General features: G+C 42.7%; 1 protein-coding gene and 1 long non-coding RNA gene across 14 annotated transcripts in view; one reads left to right on the forward strand and one right to left on the reverse strand.

Moving 5' to 3' along the window:
- Positions 1-23,391, reverse strand: part of LOC137149266 (sodium channel protein type 5 subunit alpha-like) — a 319,903-nt gene that overhangs the window by 68,268 nt on the left and 228,244 nt on the right. For all 13 annotated transcript variants that reach the window (XM_067542779.1, XM_067542769.1, XM_067542778.1 and 10 more), the window contains 2 exons: positions 3,008-3,162; positions 555-728 (listed from right to left, as the gene is read on the reverse strand). In XM_067542779.1, the coding sequence (XP_067398880.1) occupies positions 555-728; positions 3,008-3,162 (329 nt within the window). The remainder of the gene's footprint in view (positions 1-554; positions 729-3,007; positions 3,163-23,391) is intronic.
- On the forward strand, positions 9,956-12,873 carry LOC137149268 (uncharacterized). The gene is made up of 3 exons (XR_010918710.1): positions 9,956-10,038; positions 12,469-12,513; positions 12,736-12,873. It is a non-coding gene; the product is annotated as an uncharacterized lncRNA (long non-coding RNA).

Raw genomic sequence — 23,391 nt, forward strand, 5'->3', positions numbered from 1 at the left:
GACCTTGTGCTAGCCTGGAGTGTGGAAAGAGATGTGAAATGCTAAGAGACAGAGCGAGTTCTTATGGATGAAAATGAAGTGTGACTTAAATTAGCATGGTAACACCTCTGTATAATGATACAAAACTGCTTTTCATTTTGGCACACTGGTTGCCAGAGGATGCTCAATGACACACCAAGCCTTGCACTTTACATCTAGGTTCATGTAAGGTTGCTTCTTATCCCTAGAATGATGCCTGTCATTTTCCAAGTGCAAGCACTGGCAGACTTAATAGGACAGACAGGGAACCTGGTTAACATTAAGAGATGAAGGTCATTTCATTTATGCCAATAAAGTAGAAAGGAAGATGTAGTTATATGTTTGCTCTTATGCTACAATGAGGTTTCTCCATGGCAAATGAATTCACATAGATACTTCTGCAGATTATTTTACATTGACAGGAGCTGTTAATCATAACAGCTTGTACATTTTTTTAAGTCATCTAAATTTATCTACATTCCTACATGCTACATAATCCAACACAAGAAACATAATATTTCAAAAGTGATACTTACATCTACAATTAGGAAGTCAAGCCAACACCAGGCATTGGTGAAATACTTCTTGAAGCCATAAGCCACCCATTTCAGAAGCATCTCCAGGACAAAGATGTAAGTGAAAATTTTGTCAGCATATTCCAACATGGTTTTAATGTGTTTTCTCCCTTCAAGGTAAATATCTTCAAATGCCTGGAAGTACAAAGCCTCACTTTACAACTGCTCTGCAGTACTGCAGTAGAAAATGTTAATATTGTAGTGCAAGTCTACAATATAGTTTGATGTAACGTCACTTACACCAAAAGCCATAGTAAATATAAATTTTGTATTTTTAAATGTAATAAGTAACCATCTGTTTTCCTGTATGCAATTTCTCATTATTAAAACTGTATCTAGCTGGCCAAGCAGAAATACTAGGATTTACATAATGGAGGTGTCTCTTCTTGATCAACTGGCTGTTAAGTAGGAGACCCTAGGTATGACGGCTGTATTTGTTTCCCTGTGTTTTTATACAGTAAATTGATTTTGGGGGAGCTTTTCAAAAGCATTGATGTGTCAATGGGATTTGTGCTCCTAAATCCCTTATGCACTTTTGAAAATCCCTCTAACCAAGTGACCACACACGTACACCCCCTAATGGCTTGAGGTGCTCTGCAGGTGCCCTGCCTTAATTTCCCTCTTCTTCAAGCAGCTTCTCAAATTAACCCCACACAGGCTTTTAGAATATAAATAGCTCTTGAGAGAGTTGATTTATTACAAAAGGTGCCACAACCATGATCCAGATTTTCCCAGCACAGTCCAAACAGTACATTCAATCTGATCAAGTCCCAACAGTTTTTACACCAGTATTATGAAAGCATTATCATATGCCCCATTCACTCTAGGAGACAATGATTTTTAAGGAACAGAGCATATAGCAGGGACAGGTAACTACTGTGATTCTGGTTGTATTCCTTGCTCTGCCACTGACTTGCAATATGACCTTGGGTAAGCTAGTTAAGTCTTATTTCTAGTTTACACATCTATACATTGGGGATGATAATACTTATTTCACATGCATGTTGATTACTTAACATTTGTAAAACACTTTGAGATCTAAGGAAAAAAGTGCTATGCTGTACAGAGCTAGTGCAAACTATTACCACCCCATTCAAAATGTAATTAAGATATGAAATAACTGGCATGGCAAAAATAAAATAAACCCATAGGGTTATGCTCATAATTTAACTTTTTTTTCTGAATAAAGAATTGTAAATTAACCAGACATTAAGCAGTATGACCCTGATATTATATATTTTAAATTTACAAGACTTCCTTGTGTCTGAATTGGTTTTTCCTCAGCCTGATGGAGGATTTTAAGCATGTTGTTTCTAAATAACAAAATAAGGCCCCGGTCCTGCAAAGACATCTATGTATGCTTAACTTTACATCTGTGAAATGTCCTGTTGACTTCAATAGTGCTCCTTACATGTGTAAAGTCACCCATATGCATAAGTGCTTGCAGGATCAGGGCCTAAATTAACAATCACAAATGTGCTAATCTTTTTTACCTGAACGTGAACTGTGTGGAACACAGAAGGGAAAGATAAATTGGAGCTGAATGAATAGTGCAGTGATCAATTCCAAACCCAGTCCATGTATAAAGGGCCTGTATAATTGTTCCAGATAGCGAACTGATTAATCAGCCCAATACACATAAACCAAATGTTGAATGCTCGCAATCTGATGAGCCCAAGGCAGCAATTAAGATTCTCATCCTACTTTATAGAAAAGATAATTTGATTATGGGGTATGTGAAATATCTGGGGTAGAGGATCTCAAACCCAAACTCAGGGTAACATCACATATATGGAAGCAATAAGGGGGTAGTTCTCAATCCATTCCATATTGTAATCCCATGTTACAACAGACAAAAAATATTTTGAGATCTCTCCCTTCTCTTGCCTGTAATAGAGAAAGGGAGGGTAAACCCAGCCTTCCTGGACCTGCTTCTGAACCCTATAGTCTGAGGAACATCTGGGTGACACCTTAAGAAGTAGATTCTTGTCCCTGATAGCTAGAGAGAGCCAGCGAAGGAGAGCATCCCAACATTCCTTCAGATTGCAACAGCCTCAAGAAACCAACACTTGAGGAAGACAATCTTCACAACTACTGCTCCATCTCTGAGCTCCCCTAACTCCCCTTACTCATGTGGTGTTTGGCTGCCATTGGACTACTCATGGAATAAAGCACTACTCTTACTCGAGTGGAAGGATGGGGCCTTAAGTTTTTAGTGAATATTTTTTTAAAACATTGAAACAAGATGGTGAATTTACCAAGGGATAAAACAAGTTTCATTCCCAAACTAATGGTCTTTAGGAAACAAGCAGCAAGGGGTGAGTTTTCCTGAAGTGGAATGTAACTAGCCTGTCATCTCCTTCCTTTAAACACACATGCAGTTTAAACCTAATGAGAGATAATGCTAAATTTACCAGCGTGCCACTGCTCAGCAGGATCATGAATATGATGAAAGTTTCAAACCAATTGTGTTCAACTATTCTGTAGCAGGTTTTCCTCAGCCTCCACCAAATTTTGCCTGCAAATGTTGTGGTGTCCACTGAACAGCAAGGGAAGAATCGGACACAGACTGAAAGAGAAAAAAAACCCAAAAAAACTGAAACAGTCAAGAATATTGAATGCCCATGGACGCCATGTTATTTTTCAGACATGGGAATATTAGAAAGCTCTGAGACGCTTCAGACTCTTTCCTCTTTCTTTTTTATGTCATCGTCTTCTCTTTTCCCCCTTATCCATTCCTGCTTCTTACCCTAATACCAAAGAACCATCAAAGCACTTAAAGATGCCAGTTCTTTCTAAAACTTCCTTCCACTGGTTTTTATAATGTAAGGAGAACTGGTAATGCTTTACCAGTGCCACCAGGCCTATCATGCTATGCTGTCCAATAACAAACATTGTAGCAGGATTGGTCTAGTGACTTTTGAAGGTGTATTACCAATACTCTCAATACCATTCTGAGCTTTGGTGAGGGTAGATTCCTGGTATTAAGGTACCACAGAAGTTATTTATTAAAAAAAGACAATTTGATCAAAGGGAGGCGAGGGTAGGATGTCCCAATGCACAAAGGTCTCAGGCCTCAGTCAGAAAGTGTGGACCAGTGGTTAGGGTACCATCCTAGAACTTGGGAGATCTGAGTTTATATGTGCTCTAGCACAGGTTTCCTGTGTGACCCTGGAGAAGTCACTCAGGCCTGGCCTACACTAGAAAATTAGGTCGGCATAACTACGTCACTCAGGGGTCTGAAATATCCACACCTTTGAGCAGCGTAATTAAACCCACCTAAGTCCCTGTGTAGACACACTACGTTGATGGAAGAATTCTTCCGTCGACTTATCTACCACCTCTCGGAAGTTGATTACCTACTCTGATGAGAGAACCCGTCTCATTAGCGTAGGTTGGGTCTACACTGCAGCTGTGCTGCTGTAATGTTTCAAAGGTAAACAAGCCCTTTGACTCTCTGGGCCTCAGTGCCCTATTTATAAAAGGTGGATAATAGCACTTGCCTACCTCAGAGGGGTGTTGTGAGGATAAATTCATTGAAGCTTGTGAGGTGCTCAGATACTACAGAAAAGGGGGGTTATATAAGTACCTAAAATAGATACACTGTGTGACAGCTATGGCAATTTCCTGCAATATCCTGGACAAACCTTATTGAATGTTGAGTATAGCAGTTGGAATATACACCAGCCACCTGACCAGGATAGCGACAGTGATTGTGAAATGCTAAGGGATCTAAGAGAGGCTAGAGAGGCTATAAAACCAGAACATTCAATAATAATGGGTGACTTCAACTATCCTCACATTGACTGGGTAAATGTCACCTCAGGGGATGACGCAGAGATGAAATTTCTAGACACCATAAATGACTGCTTCTTGGAGCAGCTAGTCCTAGAATCCACAGGGGGAAAGGTAATGCTTGATTTATTCCTAAGTGGAGCACAGGATTTGTTCTGAGTAACTATAGCTTAACTGCGTGATAATAGTGACCATAATGTAATGAAATTTAACATCCTTGCAAGGATGGGGGAATACCAAAAAACCCACCACAGTAACATTTAACTTTAAAAAGGGGGAACTACACAAGAATGAGGACACTAGTTAGACAGAAAATAAAAAATAGCAACCACAAGGGTAAAATGCCTGCCAGCAGCATGGAGACTACTTAAAAACACCATAATAGAGGCTCAGATTAAATATATACCCCAAATCAAAAAAGACAGTAGGAGAACCAAAAAATGCCACCATGGTTAACCAGCAAAATAGTAGAAGCTGTTAGTGGCAAAAAGGCATCCTTTAAAAATTTGGAAGTCAAATCCTAACCAAGATAATAGGAAGGAGCACAAACTCGGTGGGGGGGAAGGTAAAAGTATAATACGGGAGGCCAAGAAAAAAATTGAGAAGCTGCTTGAGAAAGACAAAAAACCTAACAGTCAGAATGTTTTTAAGTACATCAGAACCAGGAAGTCTGCCAAACCGGCAGTGGGGCCACTAGACAACACAGGTCTAGGAGCACTTAAGCAAGACAAGAGCAATACAGAGAAGCGAAATGAATTCTTTGCATCGGTTTTCACTGAAGAGGGTATGGGGGAAATGCTCATAACACATCTATGCTTTTGGGGTGACAAATCTGAAGTACTGTTCAAGACTGAGGTGTCAACAGAAGAGTTTTCAGAATAAATTGGTAAGTTAAACAGTAATAAGCCACCAGGCTCAGATGGCATTTACCCAGGAGTTCTGAAGGGACTCAGATGTGAACCTGCAGAACTGTAGAATATAATCCGTTACTGAAATCAGCCTCTGTACCAGATGACTGGAAGGTCCTAATGTAACGGTGATTTTTAAAAAGGACTCCTAAGTTGATGCTGGCAGTTATGGGCTGGTGAGCCTAATGGACTAGGCAAACTAATAGAAATGATTGTAAAGAATAGAGAGAGTCTAAGAGAATTTTTTGAGGGAGTCAACAAGCATGTGAATAATAAAGGTGGTTCAGTCAATATAGTGTACTTGGATTTTCAGAATGTCTTTGATAAGGTCCCTCACCAAAGGCTCTTATTAAAACTGATGTCTGGTCTATAATACAGACCTATAAGGTATAACTACATTGCTCAGGGGTGTGAAAAATCCACAGGACTAGTTATATCGGCCTAACCCCGCCTCTGTATGTAGTCAACACTATGTCAGCAAGAGAGCTTTTCCCGCCTATATAGTTACTGCCTCTCAGGAAGGTGGATTAACTAAAATGACGGAAGAGATCTCTCCCATCAGTTTAGAGTGTCTTCATTAAAGCGCTAAAACGGCACAGCTGCACTCATGCAGCATTTTAAGTGTAGATGTGCTCTAAATAGCCATGGGATAAGAGGGAAGGTCCTCTCATTGGTTGAAAAATAGGAAACAAAAGGTAGGAATAAATGGTTAGTTTTCATCGTGGAGTGAGGTGAACAGTAGGAGCTCCTAAAAAGCTGTACTAGGACCAGTGCTTCTCAACATATTCATTAATGATTTGGAATAGGGGGTGAACAATGAAAGTGGCAAAGTTTGCAGACAATACAACATTATTCAAGATAGTTAAGCCCTGAGCAGACTATGAGCAGTTATAGAGGGATCTCACAAAACTGCGTGACTGGGCAACAAAATGGCAAATGAAATTCAATGTTGATAAATGCAAAGTAATGCACAATCCCAACTACATATGCAAAATGATGGGGTCGAAATTAGCTGTTTCCACGCGTGCAACAGATCTTGGAGTCACCATGGATAGTTTTCTGAAAATATCTGGTCAATGTACATCAGCAAATAAAAAGCCTAACAGTATGTTAGGAACTATTAGGAAAGGGAGAGAAAATTATGCAGAAAATAAAATAATGCCGCTATATAAATACATGATGGGCCCACACCTTGAATACTGTGTCCAGTTCTGGTCACCCACCTCAAAAAGGATATAGTGGAACTTGAAAAGGTTCAGAGAAGGACAACAAGGATGATCAAGGGTATGGAACAGCTTCCATACTAGGATAGACAAAAAAGGTTAGGGTTGTTCAGCTTAGAATAGAGATGACTGGAGCAGCGGGGGGGGGGGGGGGGGGGGGGGGGGGGGGGGGAGAGGGGCAGAGATAGAAAAGAGGTCTATAAAATCATGAATGATGTGGAAAAAGTGAATAAAGAAGTATATTTAACCTTTCATACAATACAAAAGCCAGGGATCACCTAATGAAATTAATAGGTAGCAGGTTTAATATAAACAAGAGGAAGTACTTTTTCCACACAATGAAGAACTAACCTGTGGAACTCATTGCCATGGGATGCAGTGACAGCCAAAAGTATAACTGAGTTCAAAAAATAACTGGGTAAGTAGAGGTAGGATCATCAGGGATTCAACTTCATCATTGGAGAATCCCTAAACCTCTGACTACCAGAAGCCAACAGTGGAAACCAGAGACAAATCACTCCAAAATTGCCCTGTTCAATATTCTTCTCCTCCAGCACTGTCAGAGACAGAATACTGGGAAAGATGAATGATGGTCTGACCCAGTATGGCAGTTCTTCTGCTCTTATGTTATGTAAATTGAAGTATCTTATGAGCTCACTATATTAAAATGCAAATGTTTATATATTGTTCTGGGATTGTATGCAACTTGTTTAGAAGATATGACTAATGTAAACCTTAGGAAATGTTATGAGCTTGAAAGGGCTCTTTTAAACAATGGACTGACATAACAGTGAACTCTTGGTTAAGTAGGTTTCCCAGGAAATCTCTAGGAGGAATGGTACGCAAATGCACCTACTCCAATTAAGCAAGAACTCAGCCTTTTAATCTTTGCAAGATCTTTTTTCCGTACATCATCTGTTACATGGGGACAGATCAAGACCTCAACAATATAGAAAGAAGTAACTCACAGATTCATGAGTGTTCTTGTTCTGAGAAAAAGGAGTGATGAACAGTTCACCACAAGAAAATCCCAGGGTGGGATTTGAAGGGCCATTCACTGGTTAGAGTCCTGTTTGGAGTCAGGGGGTGATTTCTGGTAAGTTTGTTAGCACGTGTGTAGATTCTTTCATTGTTTTAAATATGTTTTCTCTGTAATGCTTTTACCTCAAGAATAAATGTGATTGCTTAGAAAGTGCTAAAAGTGTGGCCGCTTAACTGTTGGTGACTACACTTTTCATCATCTCTAAGAAGAAAAGTAAAGCAGGTTGGCTTAGGTAGTCTAATTTTGCTGGGGAATTCACGGTATAGGCAGAGGGCTGTGCAGCCTGGAAATACCCCAATCAGGAGAAAGAGAGAAGTGTGTTGTCCAAGAGAGGCAATGGCTGGGGAGCCAGAAACCTAAGAGTGGGTGCCCTTGCATAGAAAGGGAATTCAGGTACAGCTGCCCTAAACTGTGACACACGAAACTAGCCTCATTCTTCAAGATCCTGGCTTTTCCTAGCAATCTTGACAATCATCAGCAATGCTAGAAAGACTGGTATAAATGGAAATAGACAAACCCATAGACCTGGTTTAAAAACCTGTTTGCTGTATCTCCAGGTTTGTCTTAAGTAGGAATTCATAACTATGAGAGCTGACCATAATTTAACCTTGTCTACAATGACCTGCCAGCATTGTATCAATGAAATGGACTCCTTAAAACACAATAAGATTTCCTAGTGAAGACAAGCCCTAGAAACTACTGTGGTTCTGAAAAGCAAGATATAGACCCCAATTTTTCTCCTAATATTGAAGACAAAGGGACTTTTACTACTAAATTCAATGGGAGCACGATCAGTCCTAAAGTAATAAAATATGCTATGCCAAATCCTTCATTAGCTAAAAGGTGGCCTATGTTACTAATTTACATCTGAAGTGTAAAAGTAATGGTCAAACATGGCAATTCAGGTTATCTTGCAATGTTTTCGAATGCTGCATTACTGTATACAGAAATAATAGTCATCAAGAGGTAGGAAGGAAAGGATGTACTTAGAAAGGGGCTATGGTCAGCCATAAGGGGACCTGCCAGGGGCATGTCAATGGGGAAAGTTCCACTAAGGGAATCCTGCAGTGAGCAAGCAGCTGTGATGTGATTGCAGTAGCCTCTTGACCATTTTAGCTTAAATGTCTCCAGCACGCAGAGCTCTGCACAAGCCCAGCCCAGACTATTCCTTGTATAGTTTCATTCTGGTACTTGGATCAATTCCAGGCATAATTTTAAAAACAAATTAATAAAATTAATAAATTATTTTTTTAAAATTAAGTGTTGGTAAAAGATGCCAGTTTGATAGTAAAGGAGACTGAAATCCTCTACCTCCTTACAGATCAGGTACAGCCTGAGCACAGGAAGGTTCCACCCCAGCAATGCTTCATTCCTAAATCTTGAAGGACCTTGTCTTGGGACAAAAGGATAGTTCAGTCTGCATAGACATTCAATTCTTGTGGCTGACACTGCTAAAAGGGTGATGGCGATTTGTGTCATGTGAATATCTGTCTATTAGGAACACTAAGAACAAGATTAAGGGTAAAATTTTCAAAAATGCCTCAGTGCTGTAGGAGCCTATGTCTCAGTTTCAAAAGTGATTTAAGCACTTAGGGCTAGATTCACAAAGAGAATTAGGTGCCTAAGAGAAGGTTACTCACCTTGTGCAGTAAACGGAGGTTCTTCAAGATGGTTGTCCCTGTGGGTGCTCCACTTTTGGTACCCGAGCGCCCTGCTATCAGAGATTTATGGTAGCAGCGCCCAGTTGGTCGCACATGCGCTGTCTCCATCTAGAGCTGTTTTTGGCGGTTACAGAGCACTGTGCGACCAACCATCCCTCCGTTCCTTTTCTACTGCGGAGCGCAATTTGTATCTACCTACTCCAAAGTAGAGGGGAGATGGGAGGGTAGTGAAGCACCCACAGGGACAACCATCTTGAAGAACCTCAGTTACTGCACAAGGTGAGTAACCTTCTCTTCTTCTTCTTCGAAGAGTGTCCCTGTGGGTGCTCCACTTCAGGTGACTGTTGAGCAGTGCCCCTCAATGGACGGAAGGGGCTTCAGAGCTGTGTTATGTACTGTTGATAATACTGTCAGTCCGAATAGGGCATCTGAGGCCAATTGTTTTTCTATTGCATAATATTTTGAGAAAGCATGCATTGATGCCCAAGTAGCTGCTTTGCAAATGTCTATAACAGATACATTATTAAGGAAGGCCACCGATGTTGAGAGTTGCTCTTGTAGAATGCGTGTGAATCCCAACTGGAGCCTATTGGTGCATTTTTTGGTAACAGAGGTGAATACACCCCGAAATCCACTTGGAGAATCTTTTTTTAGAGATAGCTTGTCCTTTAGATTGTTCTGTTTTAGAAATGAATAGTCTTGGTGATTTTCTAAAACTTTTTGTCCTATCTAGGTAGAAGGCCAGTACTCTTCAGATATCAAGAGTGTGGAATGCTGCCTCCCTTTTGTCTGCGCACGGCTTTGGAAAGAATACAGGTAAGTAAATAGGTTCATTTATGTGAAAAGAAGAAACTACTTTAGGTAAAAATTTTGGATGTGGTCTCAAGGTGACCTTGTCTTTAAGGAAGATTGTATATGGAGATTGGCCAGTAATGCATCTAGCTTGCCTACTCGTCTAGCCGACGTGATGGCAATAAGAAAGGCAACCTTCATGCAGATGTGCAATAGGGAACACGTGGCAAGTGGTTTGAAGGGTGGTTCCATAAGTGTGTGCAGAATCAGAATGAGGTCCCAGGTAGGGCTTGGGATTTTGGTCTTTGGCTAAGTATTTTTAACGCTCTTGAGGAATCATTTAGTTGTTGGATGGGCGAATATGGTAGTGTCATCTACTTTGTCATGAAATGCTGTGATAGCTGCTAGATGTACTTTAATGGAGTTTATGATAAGGCCACTTTTCTTGAATTCCAATATGTAATCTAGTACTTGTGGAAGTTGAGAAGAAGCCGGGTTGAGGAATTTATTGTTGCACGAGGTACAGAATCTTTTCCATTAGTAGGTGTATATCTTTCTCTTATTTAGTCTTTTGCTGTTTAGCAGAATGTCTTTTACTTCTTCTGAACAGGTTAACTCACTTTCCATGAATCATGGAGTAGCCATGCTCTTAGGTGTAGGATCGTCAGGTTGGGATGATATGTATGTCCCGAGTCCTGGGAGAGGAGAGGAGATATTTGTGGGAGGTGCTGTGTTGGTCACAATGCCATCTGGAGAAGGTAGGGAAACCAGGTTTGTCTGGGCTAGGTAGGTACTATGAGGATGACCTTGGTACTGTCCTTGATTTTGTGGATGACCCTGGCTACTAGTGATATGGGTGGGAATGCGTACATTAGGGGTGCCTCCCACTTGATGAAGGGAGCATCATCTAGCAAGTTCGGACCTAATCCTGTTCTGGAACAGAACTGTGGGCATTTGGTATTCTGTGCCATTGCAAATAAGTCTATTGAAGGAAGCCCCATCGACTGAATATCACGTTGAGGACTACCGGATGCATTTCCCATTCATGGTCCTGTACAAAGTCTCTGTTCAGTACATCCGCTGTTGTGTTCAATGAGCCTGGAAGATATGATGCCATTATGTCCAAGTTGTGGCTGATGAACCAGTTCCAGGGATTAACTGCCTCGTGCATAGGGAGTGCGATCTTGTACTGCCCTGGCAGTTTATATAAAATGTGCATGTCATATTGTCTGTTAGGATCCTGATTGACTGGTTCTTGATCAGTGGGAGAAAATATTTTCATGCATTCTATACTGCTCTTAGCTCTAGCAGATTTATATGGAGGTTTGTCTCTGATTTGGACCACTGGCTTTGCATCTTATTGTCGAGTAGGTGCACTCCCCAACCTTTAAAGGAGGCATCTGTGGAGATTGTGAGTGTTGGGGTCCTTTGGGAGAAAGGGACTCCCGCGCAGACATTTTTGGGAAGAGTCCACCATTTTAGAGATTCTTTTATTTTGGATGATACTATAAGGAGTCTGTTGAGACTGTGCTTCTGAGGAATGTAAACCATTTGAAGCCATGCTTGAAGGCTTCTCATATGAAGTCTGGCATGTTTGACCATGAAAGTTATTGCAGACATGTGGCCTAATTGTTACAGGCACATTCTGGTGGATATCTGCAGGCTGTCTATCACCGTTATGAGATTGGTTAGGGTGATAAATTGTTGTTGAGGAAGTATGGCTCTGGCCTCTAGAGTATTGAGGTAGGCTCCGATAAATTCTAGTTTTTGAATAGGTGTATTTGTTGACTTCTGTTTCTTTATTTGTAACCCTAATTTCGTGAACAGGGTTATCACTCGAGTAGCCTCCATTGCGTTTTTTAGTGTTGTTGCCTTTATCAACTAGTTCTCTAAGTATGGAAATATTTGATTCCGTGTTTTCGTAAGTGTGCTGCCACCACCGATAGAACCTTTGAAAAGACCCTCGGAGCAATCAATAGGCCAAATGGAAGCACCTTGTACTGAAAGTGTTGGTTCCCTAAAGTGAATCTCAGGAATCTCCTGTGAGATGTGTGAATTGTAATATGAAAATATGCATCCTGAAGGTCGAGAGCAGAGGGCCAAACGCCCTTTTCCAATATTGGGATTATTGCTGCTAGTGTCACCATCCTGAAATGTTGGGTTCTGATGAATTTGTTGAGTTTCATTAGATCTAAGATGGCTCTCCATCTGCCTGTTTTCTTCTGTGTTAGAATAGCTTGAGTAGAAACCCTTCCTTCTGAACCATGATGGTACTGGTTCTACTGTGCCCAGTTGTATGAGGCCTTGTGCTTCCTATTGTAACTGGTTTTCGTGAGAGGGGTCCCTGAAGAGGGACAGTTGGGGGTGGTGGTGGATGGAATAGACATAAATGGGATGGAATAACCATCCTCTATGATTTCTAGAATTTATTTGTCTGATGTGATATTTCTCCAGATGTTCTGAAATGGTGACAGGCTGTCTCCGAATGCTGTGGAGATGGTAAGTATTTCCTGCGTTAGTATGTTGGGGGTTCTTGTGCTCTCAACTGGACCTTCAAAATTGTCGTCTGGATGTGGGTTCCTGGCTTGTTGAAGGTTGATTTGACGTTGGGCGTCTTCTGGTCTGATGCTGTTTATGCCTGGTTGAACTGTCTATGAGGTTGGGCGTAAGGTGGTCAGAATCTTTGAGTGTAAAACCTGCCCTGTTTCTTTTTGTTTGCAGGTGTGTAGATTCCCAGGGATTTGAGAGTTGCCTGGGAGTCTTTGAGGGAGTGAAGAGACTCATTTGTTTTTTCTGCAAGTAGCTTCGGGCCTTCAAATGGCAGGTCTCCTCCTGTTGACTGTATTTCTTTCAGGAAACCCGAAAGATGAAGCCATGATGCCCGGTGCATGACTACTGATGTGGCCATGAAGCGAGCCACTGTATCAGCCAAGTCAAGTGAGGCCTGTAATGCTGTGTGCGCGATGAGGTGGCCCTCAGTGCTATTGGCTCTAAACTGCTCTTTCTTTTCCTCCAGTAAATTATCAATAAAAGTTGCTAGTTTAGAAAAGATTGTGTGGGTTTTGTGATGGGGTGGCCTTTGTGTTCCCGTGGGCCGAGCGCTTTTCCCGTGTGATGGGCACAAAATGGCTGCCCGGGGCTCCCACCGGTCTCAAGATGGCGGCCGTCTCGCTTCTGCTCGGACTTCCCTCAGGCCGAGCAGTGCCCTCGGGACCTTAGGTTCTAAGGTTGGGGTAGGGGGTGTCCGAGCCCGCCCTCTTCTTCGGACACCAGCCCAGAGACCCTGGCTGACAGCAGTGGCTGGCTGCTGCTATAAGGCACTGTGTAAGTCTTTTCTCTGGGCTGCTTCCCTACCCTGGTCTTCGTTGGGGCTAAGTAGCCACTCCACTGGGGAAGCCCCTGTTTTCCTCTGGCTCCTGCCACTCACTGTTCTTCTCCTTCTCCTTCTCCTTCTCTCCAAACTCCAAGAGCACCCTGCCTGGCTGGCAGGGAGCTTATATCTGCTCCCAGGCAGTGCTTAATGGGTCTCAGCTGACTCTGGCCTCAGCTGACCCTAATTGGTCCCAGCTGACTCTGGCCTCAGCTGGCCCTAAGCTGCCTGGAGGAAGCCTTGGGCAGCTGCTAGGGGAACAGGGCCCTGGTCATTCTTCGGCTAACATAGTGCCCTTCTACCACCCTCCAGTAGCCCCTGTCACAGTTTATTTTGACAATAATGCCTCATAATTGGCTATGCGGAATTGAAGTTTAGCGGATGAGTACATCTTGCATCCAAAGAGGTCTAGTCTCTTCTGGTCTTTATCGTAAGGTGTTGCTCTGCTGTGGTGCTGTTTACCTCTCTGATTCACAGCTTGTACTACCAAACAGTTCAGTACAAGGTGGGAAAACAGGAACGCGTTATCCTTGGAAGGGACATAGTATTTTTTATCTGAGCATTTACATGAAGTTGGTGCAGTGGCGGGTGTCTGCCACATGGTTTTTGCAGGTTCCATAATTGCATCATTAATGGGTAATGCAATCTTAGAGGATGCAGCAGTTTGTAATATGTAGCACAACTTGTGGCGTGCTTCAGGTACTTCTTCCATGGATATTTCAAGAGCCTCTGACACCCTTTTGAAAAGATCCTGGAATTGTTTGAAATCATCTCCAGTAGTGGGTGGTGGAGGCATTATAGTTTCGTCTGGAGAAGATGATGATAACTCTGGAGGAGCCATCTCCTCCTGATCAGATGGTACATCAGATTCATCACCTATCTCCTCATGTGGTTCAGAGGGAGGTGGAGCCATTGTTGTCGCTGGAGAGTGTGGTGCTCTTGACCTTGGTGGGCTTAAGGTCCTTGAAGTTTGGGTCCTGTACATGGCCCAAGGGTCCCAATCCTGCCACTGCCATGGGAATGGCATAGGAGGCGGTAAACATGGGTGTCCGTACCAACTTGGTGCTTGAGATGTTGGGTGGTGAGATGGTCCCAGTTTGAGAGAATGCACAGGAGAGGAGTGGCGAGGTGAATGTATTTGACCTTCTTCCTCCTTCTCGTCGTCACTGGAGAGTAACTGGTCTGTCAGGAGTATTGTAATAATGTAGCTTGGTATCGAACGTGTTGATGTAGCGACAGTATCGAAGAGGGGGGATTCTGGTGTTGCTGAGACTACTAATCACCCTGCCTGAGAAACTGCCGCAGTGCCGGGAAGTTAGGTACCGGCACTGGTGCAGCTTGTGTAGGTATTATTGCCATTGGTGCCGCAGGTTTCACCAGTAATGTAGGCAGCGGCATATGCTGCCGTGCCATTGAAGTGGTTGGTGCCAGCTGTCTTTTTGGCTCCGTAGGTACCGGGACTGTGCGCTTTTTCTTGCCCTTAGTACTTTTGTTGGAGCTTGCCCTCTTAGGGTCTGTAGCTCTATAGGTACTTGCGGTATCTGACAGTACCAAAGTCCTGGAGTCTGAGGCGCTCGGTGCTGTCAGTACTGAAGTGGTTTCTGTTGCTGAGGGACACTTTTTCTTTGATGATTCCCTCACTGGTGAGCTTGCAGAGTGCTTTTAGTGTGGTATTTTTTTTGACCTCGGTAGTCATTTTTGTGGCTAGCCCTGTATCAGAGGCTGCCGAGGGTGACTGTTGGCTCAGAAAAGACCCTGGTTCAGCCTCCGATGAGGGTCACAGTGATTCTTCCATTAGGAGGAGTTTCAATTGAAGGTCTCTCACTTTCCTTGCTCTTGCCTTTAAGTTGTGGCAATGAGAGCACTTCTGAGGGATATGCAATTCCCCAAGGCAATGGACACACTGTGAGTGACCATCTGAAAGCTGAATGGAAAATCTGTAGGTCAGGCACCACTTGAACCCTGGGGAACCATGCATGCCTGGTTTTTGTCCATTGTGTATATTCCTATTCTTCTATTTTCTAACTATAACTATAGGCAGAAGCCGGGAAAAAAACTCTGGAGAAAATAGGATGGGAAAAATACCTTTTTTTTTTAAATATAGGGAGAAACAAGGAAAAAAATTAGAATTTATTAGGTTTCTAATGAGAACAACTAACTACTAAGAATTAACTATCTAAGCAGAAGGGCGCTGCTGTAGGCTCCGTCTCAAGCCAAATGCGGTAGAGATGGAACTGAATGATGGTTGGTTGCACAGTGCTATGTAACCACTGAAAACAGTGCAAGACGGTGACAGGGCATGTGCAGCCCAACTGGGCACTACTACCATAAATCTCTGATCTCATACGCAGGGCGCTCAGACACCTAAAGTGGGGCACTCAGAGGGACACTCCTTGGAGAAGAACTGCCACTTTAGGAACCTAAGTCCTTGATTTAAACACCATTGGTATTCACAAAACTCCCACTCAGCTACCACCTAACCCCCTTGGCATCTAAACTAAGTTTTTGTAGTAAAAATTCCCTAGACATCTATGTTTCTTTCCCTGGGCATATGCCCTGCTGTCTCACTGGAGCAGAGGGATTGGACCCTAGGTATCCCACCTCCCCGGTGACTGGCTATGGAGTCATTCTCATGCTCCTAATGACTATTTGGATAAATAATTAAAGTGGAACAGGTTCAACAGGAGAGACTGAGGGAGCCCCATAGCTTGGTGGTTAGAACGCTAACCTGAGAAATGGCAGATCCCTATTCAAATTCCTTCTCCTCATCAGGTGGAGGGAGGGACTCGAACCACCATCCTGGGTGAGTACCCTAACCACAGGGCTAAGTGTTATAAGGGAGATTGTTGTCATCTTTCTCCTCCTCCTCCTCTCAAATAACACCTTAGGTGCCTGACTCCAGGAGAGAGTTCTTGGCCGTGAATCCCATCCAGACACAGGCACCTCCCTGCAGCAGGGACATAGGTAGCTAACTCCCTTAGGAAGGCAGAGCTTAGCACACACCCATCTCCCAAAACATCTTAGGCGGCTCAGAATGCTGGCTTTTGTGAATTCCATTCTTACAGGCCTATATCTTCTCATTCATAGTACAGGGAGTGTAGGTACCAAACTCAGATTTCGTGAATCCAGTGGTTACCTAGGCAACAAAAAGTGAGGTGTCATGAAGCTCTGCATCACAACACTAAGTCCCTTTGTGAACCTAGCCTTTAGGAGATTAAGGCTTACTAAAAATTAATGGGACTTTGGCGTCTAAGTGCCTAAGTCTTTTTTGAAAATGGCACTTGGGCCCCTAAGTCACTTGGGCACTTATGAAAATTTTACCCATAGACCACAATTCACTTCACCTAGTCTACTGTATATGTACAACATAGTAATAACTGGTCATTACTGATTTGGGCAGCTTCCACCTGGTGATCTAGAGGTACACAGATACTGCCACGCCTAATTCATATACTTTACTCATGAGCAAATCCATTGTTTTCCCAGACAGTTGTTTAAGCAGTAATGTACTATTCATCATAAGCATGGAGTAGCAGAATCAGACTCTCAGAGGGCCAAATCCATTGCTGGTGTAAGCCAGTGCCTGTTAAATCAATAAAGTTGCACTGGTTTGTACAGTGGTGAATTTGGCACAAAGAACAATGGCGGTGTTTTCAATTCATATCAGAACCGTACATGTAATTTCTGACTAAAAGAGAGACTTTTTCACCAGGGAACATTTCCAAATGCATCAGACTAACATAATGTCATTTACTTTTTAACTGCTTTTCATAACTATTGAGTTATTGCCTTTGCTAGCTGTGGTCTCCTGTATGAAATCATAAATTACATAATGCTAAATTTGTGACAACAGCTTTCTTGTGAGCGGAGTGTGATGTGTCCTATACAGCTTACTTCCCTGCAGGTACAAGTAGAAGGCAGTACTAGGTTGTGAGAGAGAAAGCTCTTACTCAGATGTCTTCAATAATGACAAATGAATTATAGAAAAAGTAATAGCAAATTTACAATGTAGTTTGTGTAAATATTCTCTGTATTGCATTCAAGCTTTCCAATGTGGAAATCTCCCATTAAGAACACTAGACACTATGAAGCTATCAGACCCAGTCTCACTACCTTTGTGCATTCTGATGCAAGTATCTCCATTAAAGGCAAGTGAGCTGTATTGTATTAATTTATTACCTTATAGGCTAAAACACAAACATGATGTCGCACTAGAAACTTGATTTGTAACGACACTGACGCTTTCTGTAGACCCTTTGTTAAAAATGCAGTCATTTAGTACCCAGAGATATATTTTAAAACAAATACAATAGTCAAAACTTTATCAGTTAGACTGGGATACTGATTATCTGTTGTAAACAAAGAAAACAGATTAATTCTTGTATGTCATGGCACAGAATAATGCTACACTAGAGTAATATTTGGTAATTGATATATTTGATATATACCTTTTGGCATAAGGTCCCGCACTCACTTTTTAACCCAATAAAAGTTTACTATATTTGAGCAATAACTTTGGGCTGCTATAGAACAGATAAGGCTGCACCAGCATTGATGTGATTCACAGATTCATAGACTCCAAGGCCAGAAGGGATCATTGTGATAATCTAATCTGACTTCCTATATAACACAGGCCATAGAACTCTCCCAAAATATAAACTCCTCTAGTCAGACATTTAGAACTCTATAACAACATATTTTGTCCAAAATTGGTTGCTCTGGGCCAGATTATGGCTAGTCTTGTGCACCTGTGCAGGAGAAGAAGTGGGGTGAAAGACACTCCCTCACTACTCTTTGCTGGCTATCCATACCACTGATAGCATCACAAAGAGGACAGTTACCTGCAAAAACCCATAATTTCCTCCCTCCCATGCATGTGGACAGGACTGGGCAGAGTCCTTGCTCCATAAATGCACTGGCTAGCACAGCTGTGCGGGCACATCAGGGGCTGTAGGCCAGATATGGGAGCTGGCACAGGGTAATTCCTCCCCTCCCCCTCTCAAATCCAGAAACAGGGTCTCTGAATCACAATCTGCATCTTGATCTGCTCCTTTAAGATATTGAGATATTGTATACATGGGCTTGTGACAAAGCCACAATTTATCCATCTGGTTCAGTCTGCAAATGGTTTTGCGGACTACAGATTCTCCTATCGAGGCCTATACCCTTCTTCGAGGGCATTTAAAAATAAAAGATTGTGAATTTATCTATTTAATTTTGAATTATTCCATTTAATTTTAAACATGCTATAACAATAAGGCCTATATTTGAGAAGCCAACTCCAGTGGCTGAGGAGATGTCTATCTTTAGTCCAGTCTCAAATCTGGTGCTTTACATCTATAATATTTGAAGAGCCATTCGAAGTCAACTACTAACTCTCTCCCAGGTTTCAGACTGCACCATAATATAAAGATTGTTGTGTGGAAGGTATCCAATAGTCAATTGAATGCAACCAATCCAGGTCTCTTTCTGTTCTAGTTTTCTTTGGACCTCTGGGCAACATTTGACACTGTTAATCACTGTATCCTGTTGGCAAGTTCATGTTAGCATGAGTCTTTTGTTGGCGTTGACTTGGTTTTAATCATATTTGAAACATCATTTAGTGAGAGCCTCTATGAGCCAGTTTAGATGTGTGTTGTGGTGGTTTTCAGGGATCTATGTGAGGTCCTTTTTCTCTTTTGTATTTATAAATTGCCACTAGCTGCTATTATTAAGGATTGTGACCTGAGTTTTCACTGCTATTCAGATGATACTCAGATTTATTTCCTCTTGCCATTGAATTATCCAGTCATGATATCTATTCTAATTGTTTCTGAAACATTAGGTTGTGGACGTCATATATTCATTGGAAGTCAATATCTAAAGCAAAACAAATTAGAGATCCTGTTAGTTGGTACTAAGTGCTTGCTGATCAAAGCATTCATTCCAGCAACTCCTCTGAAGATATTTTTTGAACCTACTGCCAAATTTAAAGAGTCTGTATCTGGGAAATTTACATGTGTAGGTGCTCAATGAGAAATTGCCCCCTTATTAGACTCAGAGTGAGGAGAAAACTGGAACCAGAGGTTCTCTTTCAATGCTTCTCTGAGACACAGAAGATAATGCGCCAACTGTAATTCTGCTAGCAATGCAGAGAGAATGTGTTCCAGTGGAAGTAACAGCACAATAGGAGGAAAAAATGCCAGAATAGTGGTCTCTGAGTGGATGCTACTTTCACTCTAACTGGCTGCAAGAATAACACTTCATGTCCCATCCAGTTATTCATCAGTAGAACTGTGAGAATAATTTATGTTTTGGTTCACTGGCTGAATCAAAAAAACCAATAAAAAATAATTTTGTATTGAACCAAAACACAATTTTGTTGGTTTTCTTTACGAAACAAAACAAAAACAAAAAAGTTTTGGGTTGAAATGCCATTCATAAAACCACTGGAAAAAGAAGTGGTGCCCTCCTATAGCTCCATAGTTCAAACACTTACCCAAGATGTGGGAGATCCAGTTAAATTTCCCCTCTGCCTAATGTGGAGCAGTGATTTGAACTTGTGTCTGCCACACTGAAACTGAATGCCCTGAGCTGTAGGGCAGTCTCTTGTTGAAACTTAAATAGTTATATTGAATTCACAGATAGTTTTGGTCAACCCAACACTGCATTTTCTGGCAAATAAACTATTAGTCTGAAAAATACTGTCCAGCTCTATTCCCCAGCTAGCTAGAATTTGCTAGTTGCCAGAGGTGTAACGACACCCGGGATTCATTTTTAATGGACCAGGACTATTCCCAGTTAACCATTTTTAGTTATTTTGAAATATTGGCAAATTAAAGCTATCAGTAACAGTAGCCCCACAATACAACTATCTGCAGCTAATGTGGCTGGCTTAAACAAGCCACCCAAACTCTCAGGAAAACTGTGACCTCTGCAGCCTTACATCAGAATACTGTTTTGAGAATATTTATTATCTCCATTAACTATGTTACGGAGATCATAAATAGGGAGTCTAGGATATAACCTATGCCTGAATGTGTTCAGAAATGTCATAGTTTTAATTTAGACAGCCAGTGAGCCAGTATGGTAAGAGTTTAGCTTTTTCTTTTTCATTCCTCTTCATCACTCACATTCATGCAGTGTCACTCATTTGCCCATATGTACTAGCTATCACTGAATCTCTTTCATTGTTGGTGGAGTTAGTAATGCCACCTATAATTAAGGCTGCCCAATATTTTCCATTAGAAGATCATGTTTTCAGTTGCTTAAAACTTTCCCAAACATTAGCCAACTGGACTGAAATTCTCCATGCCAGGTGTTTGGCTCAGGCTGAATTGTTTTGGAAGGTTTCAGGAAAAATGGTTCAGCTGTTTCTCAAAACGATGTAAAGGAAAAAAATATTGTTTTGTCCATGTTAAAAATATTCTTAAAACTGTTTCATTGAGAAACTCTAGCACCTTAATGCTTTGGAGCAGAGATTTGAAAATTCTCATGGGGTCATCATGGTGTCCAGGTTGTGACTTTTGCTATCTCTGTGAACATTTACCTGAATTTGGCTAAGTCTCTGAAAAAATCTCAGTTTGCACATGCTCAACACAGATTTGTTAGAGTTTGACAGCTAAATTCTCCAAAGATTCCATCTATACTGAACATGATTCCGCTTGGGGCTATAGGGGCTGAGATGGACTTTCCCTGGAATTGCTTCTTCCAGCAGCCAGAGCCACTGTGGTGCAAGGCTCAGGAACTATGCTCTCAATGCTCTTCTGCTGTTGCCCGGGAGAAGGAGAAAGCAACCAGGATGTGAATGAAGAGAGGTAAGGAACTGGGGAGAGTAGAAGGGGAGAATATGATCAGGAGGTGTGCTCCACCGCGACGGAGAGTTCGTGGTTTGAGATCTCGGTGGTGAGAAAAGAGCAGTCGGGCGAGCCAGTGCCCACAAGAGCTGTAGTTTAGCATCGCTATACAATCAAAAAGCAGATCAGCTGGCTGCTGTCTGCCCAGAGGTACTAGCGCTGGGGCGATGGGCTCATGAGACCGTGGAACACCAAGGGGTGGAGGCAAGCCTCCAATGGGAGTGAGATAAGGTATACCCTTGACGAGAGATGCTGCAAGGGAAATAGGCGATCAGTGTGCAGTGTGTCTCCAGGTTAAGGATAGGAAACTAACCACTAAGTCCCGCGGGCATCTCCGCCGAGGAGAGGGTCCCGGAACAATATGGTAGGTTGACTACATAGGCCTCCTACCTCGAGAAGGGTGAAAGAAATATGCTTTAATAGCAGTAGATACATACTCAGGAGTCATGCAAGCCCACCCCGTGGGGAGGGCCAATCAGGCCACCACCCTCAAGGGCCTGAGTCAGCTCATTTTGGCGTATGGTATTCCAGAGGAAATTCAAAGTGATGAAGGGTTGCTCTTTACTGGACAAATGGTCCAACAGTGGGCCAAAGATGCAGGAATCCTATGGACTACACACATACCGTACTATCCACAGGCAGCCGGGCTAATAGAAAGATATAATGGGATACTGAAGGAGCAAATCCGAAAGCTCACCCCCTACGGGGACCCTCAAGGGGTGGACTAAGGTTCTTGACCAAGCCCTGTTAAGCATGAACACACGCCCACTAGGAGGGGCGAGCCCGTATGAGCGAATGATAAACATGTCCCAAACCACAATGCCCACCACCCTCCAGGTGTGGAAGCTAACGCCCAGAGCCTTCCTGCCATTTAGGGACACCGAGGGCAGTGTGGGTTTAGATCTGAGGATAAATATAGCACCTGTCACGCAAGGCTGTATTCTCCTGGGCTTGGGGGTGGCACCTTCCCCAAGGTACATATGGACGAATAGCCTCCCGGTCAAGCATGGCATGCCAGGGAGGACAAATCATGGGTGGAGTGATTGATCCAGACTATCAGGGGGAGGTCAAAGTAATACTGCACAACCTTGGGCCTAACCACCTTGCATTCGAGCCCAGGGAAGTATTAGCCAAGGGGCCCGGTAATACCTCGTACGTCCTAAAACGGGACGGGGGAGGGGGAACACTCACCCTCTATACATTCGTAATACTAGGCTGTCTTCCCGTGCGAGAGTGCAGTAAATGCCTGGAGTTCCTGGTATGCATGTCCCAGCGACTGGGGATACACTAATACCGGACTCAACAGCGCCACCGGGAAACCCATTGAGAACGCCTCATAGTTCCGTCCTACAATTTACAGGGAGCCAGGATCCAATGGCTCGGGCATCATTCCCATTGGGGGCTTGAACCTTACCTGTATCCTATTATGATTTTGCTTGTTGTGCTATTGCTTTTGGCAGCTATTGCCTTCATTTTATGGTGTAAAATGAAAAGGATGTATACCCAATTTATGTTGTTTAAGCAAGCTTATGAAGGATATAAGCCCGTGCCTCTGGCCTAGCCTTGCCAAGGGGTGGAGTGTAGGGAACGGAAGATATTGTGACGTGAATGCACCATAAGCGGCAAAGGCTAGGCTCGATGACCTAGATATGAGCTTGAGATAATGCAAAAGTGTGCTAACCACAAAACTGATTTGAAGCAGCTAAAGACGTAAACAAGTACCCACGGTTTATAGCGGATTGGGCACTGAAAAAACACCAATAGTGAGAAGAAAAATAGGTGCCAGCAACCAATCTCTCAGTGAATTATGAAGTAACCAATGTGCAGATTGTTAGGATGAGGGAGAAGGTTATATCAGGGTAAGAAATAACACACTGCAGTGAAGCTCTCCGTGAACCCACGGCATGCAAGGGTGTCAAGTGGCAGGTCCGCTCCTGGTGCAGTACGCTTAAGGGAGAATGGGGCTTCCCTCCCTCATTTTGGTAAGCTCCTGAATTGTATTGCTAGAAGATTAAATAAACAGCTCTTGTGTGCACTGGCTCTCCTGACTGCTCTTTTCTCGCCACCAAGATCTCAAACCACGAACCCTCCGTCTCGGCAGAGTACAGGAGGTAGGAAGGAGCCAGAGCATGTGGGAGGGATAGGTGAAGAGGGGGGAAGGAGTGGGGAGGT

The sequence above is a fragment of the Emydura macquarii genome, unplaced genomic scaffold (genome assembly GCF_026122565.2).
Source record: "Emydura macquarii macquarii isolate MOO-44397 ecotype Brisbane River unplaced genomic scaffold, CSIRO-AGI_Emac_v2 contig_719, whole genome shotgun sequence".
Lineage (NCBI taxonomy): Eukaryota > Metazoa > Chordata > Testudines > Chelidae > Emydura > Emydura macquarii.